We start from the raw sequence: 19,144 nt of genomic DNA on the forward strand, positions 1-19,144 counted from the left end.
ACTGTGATTCATCCCAGACCTGCAGCACTATGCGGTCCCACCAGTCCGTGCTTGTTTCCCGGGCCCAGAATCGCCGTTCCACAGCATCAACATGACCCATTGCCACCATAATGTTCACGGCGCGGGGTCCCATGCTTTGTGAGAGGTCTGTGCCCCTCTCAGACTTAATGTCCTCACCACGCTTCTGTAGCCTCCTCGCCCGATTTCTCAGCATCTGCCTCTGGAAAAGGTGGATGATAAGGTGCGAGGTGTTGACAACGGCCATAACTGCAGCGATGATCGCAGCGGGCTCCATGCTCGCAGTGCTGTGGCATCCGCGCTGTCACTCACCAGAAAAGTGCGCGAACTGATTGCCCGCCGGCGCTTTCAGGGAGGGAGGGAGGGAGTGGCGGTTGGATGACAATAGTTACCCAAAACCACCCTTGACACATTTTTTTCCCCAGCAGGCATTGGGGGCTCGACCCAGGATTCCAATGGGCAGCGGGGACTGCGGGAACTGTGGGATAGCTGCCCACAGTGCACCGCTTCCAATGTCGACGCTTGCCCCGTTAGTGTGGACTCACAAAGTCGAATTACTGTCCTTAGTGTGGATACACACATTCGACTTTGTAATATCGGTTCCACAAATTCGATTTAAGTAAAATCGAACTACTCTCGTAGTGTAGACATACCCTTACTCCCAACAGATAAGTGATGTCAGGACATTCTAGGGAAACAAGACCCATTTTTCCTGAGAGTCCCTGCTTGGAGAGTAGACCTTCCACAACTAGGCTTGCAGGCACTGCAAGTGAAGCCTTGCAAATGGGTTATATAGGTACATGTGCCCGTATGATCCAGCAGTACCAGGTAGGACCAGGTCATCATCTGAGGGCTGAGTCAAACCTGGGTGATAAGGTCGCTCATTGCAAGGAACCTGTTTTAATGAAAGTAAGCTCTTACCTTCATTGAGTTCAGATTCACTCCAATAAATTCCATAATTTAACTGTGTGGGTTAAAGTGAACTTTTCTGAATTTACCTGAAGTCCCAAAGCATGAAATAGGTCAAGTGAGGAGGTGACCAATGCTTGTACTTCCTGATACTACCATCCCGTGACCAGCCAATCATGTAGGTAGAGAAATATGGGGCTGTCATGACTGCAGAGGTATGCTGCTATCATGGACAATATGCTCATAAATACCCTCGGGGCCATCAAGAGGCTGACAGGGAGCACTTTGTATTGAAAATGCTTTGAGCCCACTGTAAAATGTGGAAATCTCCTGTACACTGAGTGAACATCTATATGAAAATAGGCATACTTCAAATTGAGGGATGTAAACCAGTCACCTTCTTTCAGGGAAGGGATTTTTGAGGCAAGGGTATACCTATCTCATAGAGCTAGAAGGGACCCTGAAAGATCATTGAGTCCAGCCCCCTGCCTTCACTAGCAGGACCAAGTACTGATTTTGCCCCAGATCCCTAAGTGGCCCCCTGAAGGATTGAACTCACAACCCTGGGTTTAGCAGGCCAATGCTCAAACCACTGAGCTAACCCTCCCCTCCTCTGAGGGTAGTCATCTTTGTGGCATTACAGCCCATATTCTTCATAGTCATATTATTATGATATGAGTATGGCATAATGATGATGTATTTTGTGCAAAATAAGGCATGTGAGATATCATTGGAAAGGTTATGATTTACTGAATATGATTATCCTACCTGTAAGCATGTATCATTTTGGTATCTGAAGTTAGGAATATTGTCTATGCATCTATTACAAGTGTGTTTACACCTGGGGAACGCCCACTAGACAGAATGCAATGGCTGGCTGGGAAGGACTATTAGGGAAAACAATAGGTCTTTGAAGATGCTAATCTCCCACCATAGGGAGCCTTCCTGGGGATGCTGCAAACAGCCTCTGAGTCATGGCTGCAGTGGCCCTACAGAGACATGCAACCAAGTCACCTGGTACTGGACTCCAGGATAATACTAGTGTTTCTCCACTGATCGGGCGTGGGAATCAAACTGGGAGACAAAGGGTTCCCACCATATGCAAAAACTATTTAAGGCAGGGGAGTGACATCTCAAAGTGTTGTGCAGGTTTCCTTTGAGGATAAAGACTGATCGATCACTCTATATCTGATCTCTTTGTGAAAAATGAACGAGGAGTACTTGTGGCACAGATGATATGGTGTTTTTGTCTTTTATCATTTTCCTGTGTGAGTTCATTTGAGAGCGTAGTGATTGTCTGGTTTCACCCACTTACTGTAGTTGTTATCGGGCCATTTAGTGCACTGGATGAGGTACACCATATGTTGTGATGGGCATGTGTAGGATCCGTGGATCTTGAAATGTGTATTGTGTGGGGTATTGATCATTGTACCAGTGGAGATACATCTGCAGGTTTTGCATCTGTTGTTCTGGCAGAGTCTGGTGCTGCTTGGAGTTGGTGTGTCCTGGTCTGTGGGGAGCTTGCTTCTGATGCTTGGAGATGCTTCTGAGCTTGGAGATCACTCTATATCTGACCAATCAGTGCTCATCCTCAAAGGAAAGTTGCACAAAACTTTCAAAAGTCAAGCCTGGCTGTTTAAATTCATAACTTCGCAAGACACTAAAAATCATGGACTGAATTGAGACACTGGATTTATGGCTTTTTATAACAATCTATTACTCACTAATAACCCAGCCAGCTGCCTTTTCCCCTCGCTTCCTTTCCCTCCTATGACTGAATGGGTATTAATGGGCCAGTTCACCATAAATGGTCCCATGAAATATTTGTTAACTACTTATGCTAAACAATCTGTTCCACCTTGTATTTAGCTGTGACACTCTGAGTACGTTTCCCAGACCTGAAGAAGAGCTCTATGTAAACTCGAAAGCTTGTCTCTCTACTTCAGCAACAGAAGTAGGTCCAATAAAATATATTACTTCACCCACCTTGTCTCTCTAATATCCTGGGACAGACATAACTACAACAACATTGCATTAAGTATGTCATTATATGAAGTATGATTTCAGTTTGATATTAAGTATGTTCCAACAAGATGAATTATGCATCTCCAAGTATTATAATTACATCTATTAAGACAAGCATTCATAGAAGATATTTAACAAACATATTAACATAATTTTTAAACTTGTGCCCCATTTTGATGTGACCACAGAGTGAACCCTACACAGGTTCTAATTCTGTCTTATTTTAAGAAAGATTTTTGACCTATTATATCCAAATGAAATTGACATAAAATATGCATAAAGATTAACAAGTGCTTGCTAGAGTCACTATTCCAAAAGTTCTCAATGCTGATTTGATTTGTGTGTTACCACCTAGTAGACACAACTATTTAAGATTACTTCATCAGAAAATAAAATACATACCTTAAATCAGTGGTCCCCAAACTGTGGGGCGTGCCTACCTAGGGGGGTATGGAGGAACATTCATGGATGGGTGCATGGTGGGGCCCAGGTCACCCCCCACGGAAGGCAGGGAGGGAGCACCACCCAGCTCCACTCAGCCCCCAGCCACAGCTCCACTCCGCCCCCTGCTCTGCCCCTAACCCAGCTCCAGCCCTAGCTCCGCTCCACCCCACAGCCAAAGCTCCACTCCTCCCCCAGCTCAGCCCTCATTCCCTCTCCACACCCAGGCCAGCTCCACCTCTATCCCCAGCTCCATTGTAGATTCCATTACTGGTAAGGCAGGGCATGACAGGAAAAGTTTGTGCACCAATGCCTTAAATTGAATCTTGATAACTTGTTCATCAACAACTCCAGTGTTTGACACTTCTATATCATTTTAGTTATTGATAATACAATATAATAGAGAAAAGATCTTTAATACATTTTGCCAAAGAAACTAATATCAAACTGCATTCAAACTCTGTTGTCAAACATTTGATCAGAGGTGTACAGAGAATACCTCATTTTGTGAGAATAGGAAGTGTGTGGATTAGCAAAATGCAGATTAGCCAGGCTCCTCTGTACTTTGTTTTATGGTAAAAGTAATAAAAGTCTAACAACAACAAAATAGAGAACTAGAATCAACTAGGCATGATTTAGCAATATGAGCTAGTTTTACAGAAGATTGTCTTCCTTCCTTAAAAAAAGGCTGTCCTGATTTATAACCTTAGTGTAACCTTAGTGAAATTAACAGATTGAAGAAGGTGTCAATTGGGGCAGAATTTGGCCTCTACTGATTACAGATGAAGACAAATAAATAGAAATGTTAATAAAATAGTCTCATCAGGATTTTAAATCATTTCTGTTTCAATATTGGGCAAAATCCATCCACTAAACTATAATTTTGCTTATACAGCATAGGAAGTTATAGATGTAGTTAGTGGCTGTGGAGTTTTTCACATCAGAAAAATTTATGTAACATTATTATTTAATACTTTAGGGAAAAAAGAAGTGATATTCCTATTAAAGACTAACATTGTACTTCCTACGGTATTAAACAATATAACAACTTTAGTCTTCTTAATATAGCTGTATTTTTCATCCAGAAGAGAGAGCATGCTTGCCAAATTCATCAACACATGATTTCCTTCTGTTGTATTTCCTGCCAGATTACATGGAACAAAATCAATATTTTCAAGTTATCTGGCAGGGAACTTGAGTACTGCATTTATTGCAAAGATCTTTGTCTGTGACTGATAAACTGATTATCTGTACCAGCTGGTAACTAAGAAGTCTTTGAAATTTACATATTACTTAACAGATACAATATACCAATTTAATTAGTCTGTTAAATAAAGCCCTAATACTTTGTTTTCACAAGCTGATGTAACACTCTAAAAATGCAGTAAATACAAACTTATAATTTATATGTATTTATCTAGTAAGCTATGCCTAACATAAAATTGTCTCAATTTCCAAACTGCTGTTTCAATTACCGGTATATCTCTTGAAAACATTAGTCTGCTGAACTGTATACATTTCAACATATTGCAAAGTAATTATTTCCAGGGCTCAAAAAATGAAAGCTAGTAACATGCTGAAAAGTTAATCTAGCATTTGCTTTTCTTTATAAAAATCAGTAAATTCAGAAAAATACAAAAAAAAGACAGACAGGAAATACAGAAGTAACCTATCTGATGCATTATTTAATTGCATAAAAATATGCTATTGGCCATTTGAGTCAATTAACAGACATTCATATTTCAGAGTAATATGTTTCCATTTCATACAAATAATTTAACATTTTACCTAGTGAATAATACAGGGCTTTGGGGGAGGTGTAACTGGATTATGGTTAGGGACCAAGGTAGAGTTGTGCACATTTTTATACATTACTCCTGAAGGAATTCTGTGCCAAAAAAATAAAAATTCTACGCACAACATTTTAAAATTCTGCAAATTTTATTTGTCAATAAATAAATGTGGAGGCTCCAGCATGCGTGGAGGTGGGAGATCACCCTGTAGCCACCTCCTCCCCCAAGGACAGGGACTCAACGGTGAGGCTGCACCCCCACCCTGACAAAGCGCAAGGGCTGGGCCTGTCCAGAAACACCCTGGTGCCCTGCCCCTTTGTGCCAGGCACACCAGGTGTGGGCAGGCAGGCTCAGGCTAGCAGGATCCAAGTGTGGGGGACTTAGTGTGGGGGATCCAGGTGTGGGGCAATCTGGGTGCCAGCAGATCTGGGGATCTGAATGCGCAAAGGCTCATTGGGGGGGGTTCTGGAAGGAGGGGCAATGGGACTCTGCAGGGGATCCAGGTGACGGTGGTTGGGGCTCAGCAGGAGGGTCTGGGTGTGGGGGGGCTCAGCAGGGAGGTCCAGGTGCTGGGAGTGGGACTTGGTGGGGTTGGGGTCCAGGTGCATCTGGTTGTGGCTCAGTGGAGTGGAGGGCTCATTGGGATGGTCCAGGTGCAGGGGAAGTGGGCTCATTGGGGTGAGGGTTCAATGGGCCTGCTTAATGGGCCTACGTAATGCTGCTGCCACCAAGGGGACACCATATGCCAGGCTCCTGCTTCCGCCCGCAATTCCCTATCCACTTTTCTTCCCCATCCTATCCCTCCTCACTCACAGATCCCCCTCCCCCTGCCTTATCCCACCCTCTTCCTTCCCCACTGCCTCTTCCCCTGCTTCTCCCATTTCTCCCGCTCCCCTTACCTTGCCCACCATGGGCACTCACTGTCATACAGAAAACAGGATGGCTCCCAGCACATAGAATGGGAGCACAACCCGCAATAGGACCCAGTAGGCGGCATCCAGCTGCAGAGTCAGTAGAGCCGAGCCGCACCTTACTTCAGCCAGACAGCTCTGTGCTCACAAAAATGGGAGTGGTGATAGTGGCATGTGAACCTGCATGCCCTTCCCACGCCTCGCCTCTTTTTGGGGGGGCATTGCCTCCCCAAACTAGGCCCAGGGGTGTCCCCGGCCCCAGCCCCCGCCCAGCTTCCCCATCATTTTCTGCAGGGAAGCAAAGAAATTCTGCAGAGGGACATGTTTTCTGCAAGCATGCAGTGGGACAGAATTCCCCCAGGAGTAATACATGTACGCCCCCCGTGAAACCTTTGAGCCTGATGAAGCCTAAGTTACCCAAAGGCTGCTTAAACCTGAGTCTTAAACCCCTGAGCCAGTGAGTGTGATGAGTCAACAGAGCCAATTACCTTCACATCTTGTGATAGGCCCCACACCATTCAACCAGGGTTCAGTCAATCCAGAGGCAAGGAACCACCAGGTGATCTCAAAATAGGTATATAGGCTCCTTAAGGGAAGGAGTCTCTCCGGTCTGCTCAGTGTCACTACCTAGACAGGAACACTCCCACTGCCAGTAGTTTCAACAGACTGCTCCTGCCATGACTGTTTCCACACTAGCTAACCCTTACTCCAGCCTGCATCTCCTCCTCCCTTAGCCAGCCACACAACAACTCTGACACCCCTTTGCTGGCTGTGTCCCCTAGGCATAGATGATTCTTGCTTATGGTAGGAAAAAATTGCATTGAGGGGTGGTTTATGGAGCTTCTTGTAGCTAGAATATGGACAAACAATGTTTGCTTTTGCACCCTATACTGTATGTACAACTAGTTTGAGTGGGCCATTTTGTACAGTGCCATAGTTTTTAAACATATTAATGGAGATATCCTATCCCCTAGAACTGGAAGGGACCTTGAAAGGTCATTGAGTCCAGCCCCCTGCCTTTGCTAGTGGGACCAAATACTGAGTTTGCCCCTGATCCCTAAGTGGCCCCCTCAAGGATTGAACTCACAACCCTGGGTTTAGCAAGCCAGTGCTCAAACCACTGAGCTATCCCTCCCCCCAGTTTGGCTGACTACAGGGAAAATATATTTTAAACAGGTATTCTTTTAACTCCCTACTATACACCATCAACTTTTAAATAAAAAAATAAAGGCAGGCAGGTCAATTATTTTAACTATTCTAGGATTCAAGGATTTGCCTAGGGCCAGATTTTTAAGGTATTCAGGTGCCTAAAGATGCACATAGGTGCCTACTGAACTTTTGAAAATCTCACTGCATGCCTAAATAGCTTTAAAAATCTGGATCATAGTATTTCAGATCTTAATTGTGTTGTTCATAAAGGTATGGTGCTCTTTGATCTGAAATGTCATTGTTCACTAGGCACTGATAAGTAATTCCAGGAGACATAGCAAACTATGCAAAAACCTGCTGATAGTGTTTCTCAAAAAGAGTTGTAATGTGTTCTGCAATTTAAATAGGATAGCTCACTTTTATAACTCATGTACTGAATGAAATGGAAGTCCAATTTCCTGAAGACCTGTGATCTGCCCAAGTAATATTGGAAGCCCCATCCAATAATGAGGAAGAGCTGCTGAAGCTCCCTGCATTGTCTGTTTAGAGCAAACAGAAGGAAGAAAAATGTCCTCATTCAGAAGGAAAGATCTTGAGTGCTGACAAGATAATCACCAGAACTGGTAGCTAAGGGCCTGTTCTGGTTCCTTATGAATGGTAGGAAGTTGAGGTAGGAATTGCGGAGGGCATGGAGTTCTAGCAGGTTTATGTGTAGTCTTGTCTCGGCTGTGGACCATAACCTCTGAATTGTGTGATGTTGCATGTATGCTCCCCACCCTATGAGGGAGGCATTCGTTGTGATAATCTGTGAGGGAGGATCCTGTGTAAATGGGATCCCCGAGCACATGTTACGTGGTTGAATCCACCAGGTTAGTGATTCCTTGACTTTGGGAGGCATCGTTAATTGTCAGTTTAATCTGTGTTTATTTGGTCTGTAGACGGTTCCCAGCCATCCTTGCAGGCAGCGCATATGTAAACGCATGTGTTTCACCACAAACGTGCATGCTGCCATGTGGCCAAGAAGTTGGAGGCATGTATGGGCTGTAATCTATGGGCTTTTCCACACTGTGGATATGAGTGTCTTTATCATGTAGAATCTCTCGTGGAAGTGACGCTTTTGCTGCCTCTTAGTCATGGTGAGCGCCTATGAATTATAACCGGTTCTATTGTTGATTTCTTTTTGTTTATTTGTAGATACAGACTCTGGAAAAAATCTATCATCATCTGGGTAGTCCGAATGGCGTCTCTTTGAGTGTGTGACTTCAGAAGACAGCCATCCAGGTAAGGGATTATTATTATTCTTTGTTTTCTCAGATGTGCCGCTACTACTGCAAGGATCTTTAAGAAAATGTGAGGTGCTGCTGACATGTCGAAAGGTAGAACCTTGTACTGATAGTGGTAAATCTCAGAAACTGCCTGTGGGCGGAGTATATCATAACATGAAAATAAGCATCCTGCAGGTCGAGGGCTGAAAAACAGTCCCCTGTTCCAGCGCTGGTATTATTGTTGTTATCCTGACCATTTTGAACTATTGTTTTCTCACGAACTTGTTCAGTCGCCTGAGATTCAGGATAGATCTGTTAAAAAATAGTGGGAATAGACACCCTTCCCCCTATATTGCATGGGAACAGTTTCCACTGCCCCGAGTTGGAGGAGATGATCTATCTCTTGTCGCGGCAGATGTTCATGAGAGGGTCCCTGAAGAGGGGTAGGTGAGGGGTATAGAAAGAAAAGGGATTGTATAGCACGTACAGATGACTTCTAGGGGCCATTTATCCATGGTGATGGCAGCACATTTCAAGTAGAATGGGTGCAAACGGTCAGAGCCATCCCTAGGGTACAGCCAATAGAGGTGACCACCCCGGACCCCGTGCTTTGGGGGGCCCCACGCTCGTGAGAAGGCGGGTGGGTAGGCGAGACAGGGCAGGTAAGCAGGCAGGGGAGTGAGGAGGAGCCCTCCTACCAACCACCCCCTACCCCCAGTGCCTCCTGCCCACTGGCAGGCTCCGCCGATCAGCGCCTCCCAGCATCTACCGCCGATCAGCTGTTTCATCTGGAGGCGCTGGGGGGAGAAGCGAGGGCACAGCGCACTCAGGAGAGGGGGTGGAACTGGGCGTGGTGAGGATGGGAAGAGGCGGGGGCAGAGCGGGGGTGGGATGAGGTGGAGTGGTGGCAGGGCCTAGCGAGCACTCCCTGTCAGATAGAAACTGAATTGAAGTGTGGAGGAGGAATCATTTTCCTTTGATGGAATGACGGACTTTCTATGACCTTGTACTGTCCAGGAGGGTACTGAGCAGTACAAGACACACATTTCTGGAGAGCAAGGCTGGGACTAAGAATATGATGGTGTTACCCTGTATGTAATTCATGAGTGGCTAGCGAGGAGCACTCATACTGTGTATCTGGGAGCAAGTTACATACTAGAGGCTGTGTGTGGACAGGACCTGGAGGGGTGGTTGTTCACCATCAAAGCTGTGTAAAAGGCATCCCAGGCTGGAGAGCAGAAGGGACACAGCTGTTCAACAGTCCAGATGGTACCCTGGGGAATATCACAGGGGGACATGAAAATCTTAGTTCCACTGATGAAAATATAAGAAATCACTTAGACACGAGCCTCCTTCAAGCAGGCATAGATGCTATATTGTATGTTCAATGCTCTTTATCTTACAAATAGCCTGGGAAAAGAGAAAGTCACAGCTCTCTACTACAGGAAAACAAGACTGTTTATGGATGGTACTGTATTTTCAGTTAATTGCCACAGATCACTGAGAAAGGGAAGGTGAAATAAAGATTCAGTTTACTAAGTAGATGAGCATCTTTTAGAAGATCAAATCCCAAAAAACAGAATTGAAAGAACTGTAACATCCTAGGAAAATCTTGCTTGCAAATTGTGCTCACAATCTGATAAGGCTGACTTTAGGTAGTATGTGATAAAAAGATGTAACCATATAAAATACGGATAAATACATGAACCTGATCATTTTTCTCACTATGGTATCATATTTGTATGTACTATGTTTCAGCAATAGGACCTGAAAGTTGCATGAATCACCCAAGTTTCTACTGTTTTAGTTCATCCGTCCATTGATTCCAACCCAGCAACAAAATCCTCACTTTGGACTCCATTCTTTCCATAAAAAGACAAAATTTAACAAAGTGATGTAAGCAGTCTCTGTGTCAAGCCATCTCATGTCCCAGCTCCAGACCTCAGAGTTGGTATTTCTCTATAAATGGAAGGCATTCAGTAACTGCAAAGTGTAAACTGTATTGGTGATCTATATATGCTATAAAATCAACGTAAACTGAATAAAGAGAAACGTTACACAATGGCTTTGTTTTATAACCAATGTACAATGAGATCTAAAACAAAAAGAACAATTACTTACCTTAAAGTAACTGTGGTTCTTTGAGAGGTGTTGTCCACATGGATTCCGCTCTTGATGTGCATGCATACCATTCACAAGATCTCAGATCTTTTGGCCAGCAATATCCATTGGAGCCATGCCTGCACTCTAAACATCCTCCCCAGCCCCACCACATACACACACCTGATGATATAAAAGGCAGACTGACCCAAGTTTCCCACAGTTCCTTCACCAATACAGAATTCCAGAGAAGCAAGACTCCACAGTATGGGGAAGAAGAGTGGGTCCTGGAATCCATGTGGACAACACTTCTCAAAGAACCTCAGTGACTGTAAGGTAAGTGTCCATACTCTCTTCTTCAAGACATGGGTGCCACTCTTGGGACAGGGCTGACAAGAGAGAAGGAAAGCGGAGACAGTTGCACTGGAATACCAAGCTCAGAGGGCTCACCAAAATGTCTAACATCTCTGTAAATAAAGTGAAATGGGAGGGGGTGGAGGTGCAGAGCCACTGGTGTGGTTTGATCTGGAATGGACACTTCCAGAGCCAAATGACATCCTGACAAAGTGGAGATCATCTTGTTGACACAATACATAACTTTGGTGTTCTGTTGTCACTTATGCTGTGAACCCATGGAGAAGATGTAGAATGCATCCGACCAGTGACGTGGCCTAGCTCTGACATTCCTCTCAATCTCTGAGGAGGCACACATTGAATCTTTGAGGAGGACCAGTTTCATGCAGGCTCCTCTAGCTCACAAGTTCACTTAGAGAAGGAACAATACATGGAGCATAGCTCAGAAATGTGTCCCTCTCCTAGGCTGGGCAAGCAGTGGAAGTGTTGCTCACAGGCATCAATCCTTCATCTGAGGGTCAGGTCTTGAATCCTGGAGGTTTAGCTTTTGCCATGTTGCTAGCACGCCTATACAGGAGTGGGAGTCTAGCCTAAACTGCAACTAAGAATTAATTTTTTTAGCCAATGGGGAATAACTATCTAACTATATGAAATAATAACAACTACCAAGTACTAAGACTACTAACTACACTAGCACAGTATGCAGAGAAAGCAAACATAGTAAACATTCCATCTCACTGCCTTGGGCAGTAAGAAGGAACTGGACCTCCTCTGCTCTTTATGCCTCAAGTGGGGAAGGAGGGCACAAGGATATCTAGGGTTCAGGCATGGCCCTAACAGACAGTGCAGGCCAAGAGAATCCAGTCTCCCATGCAGGGGGACCAAGAGTGAAATCCATGTGGACAGTCATGCAAAGAGGAACCAAATGTTTGTTGTAGTTTTGATGGACAAGATCTAGAAATTAAGACCAGATCTAGCAAAGGCTTACAGCTGTGACTTCAGTGGGACTACTGCATAAGTCTTTACAGGATCAGATGTTAAAATTGAAAACATGGTTACACTGTGAACTGTATTTATGTTTAAATGAGTGGACAAATGCATGTAAGAAAGAAAACAAGGTGTCCTATAAAAATACATATGTTTATATTTTTGTTGTATAAAATGAGTGGATTCTGTATAGCAAAGCCAAACTAAAACTTGCGAATGTGTCAGAGAAGGTCAAAACATTTTCAGCACCAGTTCAAGGGGATCCCTTGATGATAACAGTTTTTAGCAGCGGGTCAATTTCTTAGTGTAAACTGGGTGTGTGACAGATAGGGTTGCCAGATGTTCAGTTTTAGACCAGAAAGTCCAGTTATAAGAACATAAGAACATAAGAAAGGCCGTACCGGGTCAGACCAAAGATCCATCTAGCCCAGTATCCTGTCTACCGACAGTGGCCAATGCCAGGTGCCCCAGAGGGAGTGAACCTAACAGGCAATGATCAAGTGATCTCTCTCCTGCCATCCATCTCCACCCTCTGACAGACAAAGGCTAGGGACACCATTCCTTACCCGTCCTGGCTAATAGCCATTAATGGATTTAACCACCATGAATTTATCCAGTTCTCTTTTAAACTCTGTTATAGTCCTAGCCTTCACAACCTCCTCAGGTAAGGAGTTCCACAAGTTGACTGTGCGCTGCGTGAAGAAGAACTTCCTTTTATTTGTTTTAAACCTGCTGCCTATTAATTTCATTTGATGACCCCTAGTTCTTGTATTATGGGAATAAGTAAATAACTTTTCCTTATTCACTTTCTCCACATCACTCATGATTTTATATACCTCTATCATATCCCCCCTTAGTCTCCTCTTTTCCAAGCTGAAGAGTCCTAGCCTCTTTAATCTCTCCTCATATGGGACCCGTTCCAAACCCTTAATCATTTTAGTTGCTCTTTTCTGAACCTTTTCTAGTGCCAGTATATCTTTTTTGAGATGAGGAGACCACATCTGTACGCAGTATTCGAGATGAGGGCGTACCATCGATTTATATAAGGGCAATAATATATTCTCAGTCTTATTCTCTATCCCCTTTTTAATGATTCCTAACATCCTGTTTCCTTTTTTGACCGCCTCTGCACACTGGGTGGACATTTTCAGAGAACTATCCACGATGACTCCAAGATCTTTTTCCTGACTTGTTGTAGCTAAATTAGCCTCCATCATATTGTATGTATAGTTGGGGTTATTTTTTCCAATGTGCATTACTTTACATTTCTCCACATTAAATTTCATTTGCCATTTTGTTGCCCAATCACTTAGTTTTGTGAGATCTTTTTGAAGTTCTTCACAGTCTGCTTTGGACTTAACTATCTTGAGCAGTTTAGTATCATCTGCAAATTTAGCCACCTCACTGTTTACCCCTTTCTCCAGATCATTTATGAATAAGTTGAATAGGATCGGTCCGAGGACTGACCCTTGGGGAACACCACTAGTTACCCCTCTCCATTCTGAGAATTTACCATTAATTCCTACCCTTTGTTCCCTGTCTTTTAACCAGTTCTCAATCCATGAAAGGACCTTCCCTTTTATCCCATGGCAGCTTAATTTACATAAGAGCCTTTGGTGAGGGACCTTGTCAAAGGCTTTCTGGAAATCTAAGTACACTATGTCCACTGGATCCCCCTTGTCCACATGTTTGTTGACCCCTCCAAAGAATTCTAATAGATTAGTAAGACACGATTTCCCTTTACAGAAACCATGTTGACTATTGCTCAACAGTTTATGTTTTTCTATGTGTCGGACAATTTTATTCTTAACTATTGTTTCGACTAATTTGCCCGGTACAGACGTTAGACTTACCGGTCTGTAATTGCCGGGATCACCTCTAGAGCCCTTTTTAAATATTGGCGTTACATTAGCTAACTTCCAGTCATTGGGTACAGAAGCTGATTTAAAGGACAGGTTACAAACCTTAGTTAACAGTTCCGCAACTTCACATTTGAGTTCTTTCAGAACTCTTGGGTGAATGCCATCTGGTCCCGGTGACTTGTTAATGTTAAGTTTATCAATTAATTCCAAAACCTCCTCTCGTGACACTTCAATCCGTGACAGTTCCTCAGATTTGTCACCTACAAAAGCCAGCTCAGGTTTGGGAATCTCCCTAACATCCTCAGCCATGAAGACTGAAGCAAAGAATCCATTTAGTTTCTCCGCAATGACTTTATCGTCTTTAAGCGCTCCTTTTGTATCTCGATCATCAAGGGGCCCCACTGGTTGTTTAGCAGGCTTCCTGCTTCTGATGTACTTAAAAAACATTTTGTTATTACCTTTGGAGTTTTTGGCTAGCCGTTCTTCAAACTCCTCTTTGGCTTTTCTTATTACAGTCTTGCACTTAATTTGGCAGCGTTTATGCTCCTTTCTATTTGCCTCACTAAGATCTGACTTCCACTTTTTAAAGGAAGTCTTTTTATCTCTCACTGCTTCTTTTACATGGTTGTTAAGCCACAGTGGCTCTTTTTTAGTTCTTTTACTGTGTTTCTTAATTTGGGGTATATATTGAAGTTGGGCCTCTATTATGGTGTCTTTAAAAAGCACCCATGCAGCTTGCAGGGATTTCACTTTAGTTACTGTACCTTTTAACTTCTGTTTAACTAACCCCCCCATTTTTGCATAGTTCCCCCTTTTGAAATTAAATGCCACAGTGTTGGGCTGTTGAGATGTTCTTCCCACCACAGGGATGTTGAATGCTATTGTATTATGGTCACTATTTCCAAGCGGTCCTGCTATAGTTACCTCTTGGATCAGCTCCTGCGCTCCACTCAGGACTAAATCTAGAGTTGCCTCTCCCCTTGTGGGTTCCTGTACCAGCTGCTCCATGAAGCAGTCATTTAAAGTATCGAGAAATTTTATCTCTGCATTTCATCCTGAAGTGAAATGTTCCCAGTCAATATGGGGATAATTGAAATCCCCCACTATTATTGAGTTCTTAATTTTGATAGCCTCTCTAATTTCCCTTAGCATTTCATCATCACTATCACCGTCCTGGTCAAGTGGTCGATAATAGATCCCTAATGTTATATTCTTATTAGAGCATGAAATTTCTATCCATAGAGATTCTATGGAACATGCGGATTTGCTTAAGATTTTTACTTCATTTGATTGTACATTTTCTTTCACATATAGTGCCACTCACCCCCCCGTATGACCTGTTCTGTCCTTCTGATATATTTTGTACCCCAGAATGATTGTGTCCCATTGATTGCTCTTAGTCCAACAGGTTTCTGTGATGCCTATTATATCAATATTCTCCTTTATCACAAGGCACTCTAGTTCACCCATCTTATTATTTAGACTTCTAGCATTTGTGTACAAGCACTTTAAAAACTTGTCACTGTTTATTTGTCTGTCCTTTTCTGATGTATCAGATTCTTTTTTATGTGAATGTTTATCATCTGATCTGGCCCCTACTTTATCCTCTTCCATCCTCTGCTCCTGACTATAACCTGGAGATTCTCTATCATTAGACTCTCCCCTAAGAGAAGTCTCTGTCCGATCCACATGCTCCTCTGCAGCAGTCGGCTTTCCCCCATCTCCTAGTTTAAAAACTGCTCTACAACCTTTTTAATGTTTAGTGCCAGCAGTCTGGTTCCACTTTGGTTTAGGTGGAGCCCATCCTTCCTGTATAGGCTCCCCCCATTCCAGAAGTTTCCCCAGTTCCTAATGAATGTAAACCCCTCCTCTCTACACCATCGTCTCATCCACGCATTGAGACTCTGAAGCTCTGCCTGCCTACCTGGCCCTGCGCGTGGAACTGGGAGCATTTCTGAGAATGCCACCATAGAGGTCCTGGATTTCAGTCTCTTCCCTAGCAGCCTAAATTTGGCCTCCAGGACATCTCTCCTACCCTTCCCTACGTCATTGGTACCTACATTTACCACGACCACCGGCTCCTCCCCAGCACTACACATAAGTCTGTCTAGATGCCTCGAGAGATCCGCAACCTTCGCACCAGGCAGGCAAGTCACCATACGGTTCTCCCGGTCATCACAAACCCAGCTATCTACGTTTCTAATGATCGAATCTCCCAATACTAATAACTGTTGGAAAGGGGATTTGGAAGTGTTGGGTCAGCATTGCCAGTCTGCCCCCCATCCTCTGCCTCAATTTTCCTGCCCCAGCCCCTTACTCCAGGGACTGACCCTCCTCCCCACCCCATTATGCCCCCACCTCAGCCTCCTACTCTGAGGATTAACCCCCCCCCTCCACCCTACTGTGCCCTGATTGCCCCTGCCCTGACCCCTCACTCTGGGGACCGATTCCCCCCTTCCGCCCCATTGTGCCCCCGTTACTCCTCCCCATCCCCTTGCTGCAGGGACCGATGCCCCTCTCCGCCCCACTGTGTCCCAATGAGAAGAAGGTGCAAAGAAAAAAAATCACATTGCTCTTATGGGGTTCCCAAGTAGGGGCAACAGTTAGAGGTTGGTTCATGCCCCAAACTATGAAGGTTCATAGCCTTTTAGATATCCCCTCCACCAGGCTCCCAGAGACATACAATTTGTTGCCACTCCCCCAAGATGAACAGAGTAAAATTGTCTCTCATCTCCAACATGGCCATATCCCCATATGATGCAGGAGAGTGGAGCATGCTTTGAAGATGCGACTGAGAATGTCATTTCAGCAATAAACCTAAGAAACTAAAAAATTCAAAAAAATAACCCCCACAATGCATTTCTCTTACTAATCAGATCAGGAACATTTAATACAAGTTTGACTTTTCAGACAATGCCCAACTGCATTTTATTAATCCACCTGATTTTTTTAACCCAACTTAAAAACAGCTATCCTTATAGAGAACATCACTAGAAATATGCAGAATTGTATTTGTACTACTGTGGGAAATGTACTCGCTCTTTTTATAAAGAGTGTTTTATAAATGAATTATGCATTTTGGTGCTTGCGTTGTGCCAGATGAATACAGAGACTGAGCAGGGGGCAGGATGTTGGAGAAAGAGGTGGACCAGGAGCGGGGCCTCAGGGGGAAGAGGTGGGGCAAGGGGCAGGGCAGGATGTCCAGTTTTCAGCAATTAGAAAGTTGACAACCCTAGATCGCTCCTGGGCTCATAGCCAACATCTGCTGGGTTCCCAGTTATGTACATAAGACAAAGGGTTTTCATTTGGCTGTCACCTGCTTCAGGTGGGGCACCACCTGCAGCAGTCTTACCCAGCAACAACAAGCAAGGCACTGGTAGCAAATCATCACAGTCGTCTTGCATACGGCCTACCTTTCCTCAGGGAGGCCCTGACAGGCATCAGTCTCTCAAGCAGGCTTCTGTCATGAAGTGAGAGCTGGCGTTCTGCTCTCCTTCCCTGACAGCTGAGCTGGGCTCTCCATCTTTAACCCCTCCCTCCAATCCTGAGACCTCTTGCAGTTGCAGCAGGGTAGGACTGACTCAGCCCACAGCAGTTCATTAACCCTTTCCTAGTCAGTGTGAGGTTTGTATCCGCATCATACTGGGTTTTACTGGCAAAAAGTGCCACAATCACTAACAGATAATTCAGTCGTTTTCTTTAAACACTGTATCAAATAAAACTCCATCAATTACACAGATTTTTACCAACCTGTAATATTGCTCTTTCTGGTATATTTGATATTTCATCTTTGACTGTTTCTGAGGTAGAAGAATATTGTACATCATCCTGTTTATCAAAATATTCTTCCTGGTCTCCCTTTACCAAACTCTGAAAAAAAATAACACAACAGAAGTATAACTATCCTTATCCAAATTGAAGTGTCATCTTTTCTTGTAAATTGAATACGTTCTGAAATATTGTAAAAAAAACCCAATTAATATATCAACATTTCTAAATTAAATTAGTTTTTTTTTAATTCACATAGATTTAAAAATCTACTTAATAAAATAACAACAATGAATATTACTCCAACAATATCATGATGAAGTTCATGAGGTATTTTACAAATACATGTACTGTGCATTTTAGAACACCTGTTTTATACTAGTTTGTACATACAGTACAGTAGAAATATAGTTATTTGCTGTGTAAAAGAGAAATAGAAGGGGAAGATGGAAGCAAGAGAAAGAGAAGGAAAGTGGGGAAGGGAGATTAGGAAGAAGGGAAGAACAGGTGGGGAAAAGTGGCAGTTTTAGATTGTGCCTTTCTCCCATGAGCACAGTTATTCTTCAGGCAGCAGTTTGTATCTCTCTGGCTTTTTAAAATTATTTCCTATTATAATAATAAAGAGCCTGTCCCTGCAACATGGAAGGGAATCAGAGCTTTGTTATTGACTTAAAGGGCTAAAGGATCAGGGCCTAAATTGAGCTTTTCCAGTAATGTAGGGCCCCAGCCTGCAAAGGCTCCATCACTGTGCATTCATTCCCCAAATCCATTGAAAGATTAAGGCCACAATGTTTTCAACAGAAAACGGTAACTGAAGTGGCAGATTGGCCAAAAATTGCAGCTGAAAGGGTAACCGTGGGCATGGGAGAAGGAGAAGGAGCCTAAATAGTCCAGGTAACCTTAGTAAAAAGAAACCAAAAATGAATGCATCAATAAATTCATTCAAAATAATCAAGAAAGGAGTGTTTATAATCTTTTCTCTAACATGTTATCTTACCCTTCTAAGAGGAACTACTTTTCATATGGGAAGGATACATTGCAGGAATTGTTTTTTTTTTTTAAGAAAAAAAGGAGATATATTTTAATAAGAATCCATAAGCAGCTGTGCATTAGTAGGTTATTTGTGCACTCCTCAATGATAAAAATACAAGGTTTCCAGCCTCACAATGCAAATGAGACAGTATCCTATGAATGCAAATCCAACTGTGATCTATTGGGATACTGGTCCTATTCCAGATACTTGTTTACATATACCAAAATAGGCCCAATTCACTGTGGGCTGAGGTAAACAGCAACAGAATACGTTGGTAGCGAAGTATGTGAAGAGGGTAAAAAGGTTGTTAGTACAAAGTACCTGCAGTTTCTCTTAATGGGGCAGGAGGCTTTAAGGAGCCCAGACTTACCAAAAGTGCAGTCTGAAAAAGGCTCCGGGCTAGGGCAGCCAAGAAATCAGTTAACGGAGTATCTCACTCCAGGGATTACCATCAGTGGAGTTCCAATGGAAATTAAAGCTGCCCACAAAGGATTCATACATTCTATCAATATTAACTAATGTTTGAACA

The 19,144-nt window shown here is 43.5% G+C and overlaps 1 protein-coding gene across 1 annotated transcript in view; it reads right to left on the minus strand.

Annotated features, from left to right (window-relative positions):
• FBXL13 (F-box and leucine rich repeat protein 13) overlaps positions 1–19,144 on the minus strand; it is a 158,225-nt gene that overhangs the window by 115,520 nt on the left and 23,561 nt on the right. Inside the window, exons 5-6 of the mRNA XM_026648901.1 lie at positions 17,884–17,932; positions 17,565–17,714 (exon numbers count right to left, since the gene is read on the minus strand). Coding sequence (XP_026504686.1) covers positions 17,565–17,714; positions 17,884–17,932 — 199 coding nt within the window. The remainder of the gene's footprint in view (positions 1–17,564; positions 17,715–17,883; positions 17,933–19,144) is intronic.

Source organism: Terrapene carolina, unplaced genomic scaffold (assembly GCF_002925995.2).
Source record: "Terrapene carolina triunguis isolate 2854851 unplaced genomic scaffold, T_m_triunguis-2.0 Scaffold68, whole genome shotgun sequence".
Classification (NCBI taxonomy): domain Eukaryota; kingdom Metazoa; phylum Chordata; order Testudines; family Emydidae; genus Terrapene; species Terrapene triunguis.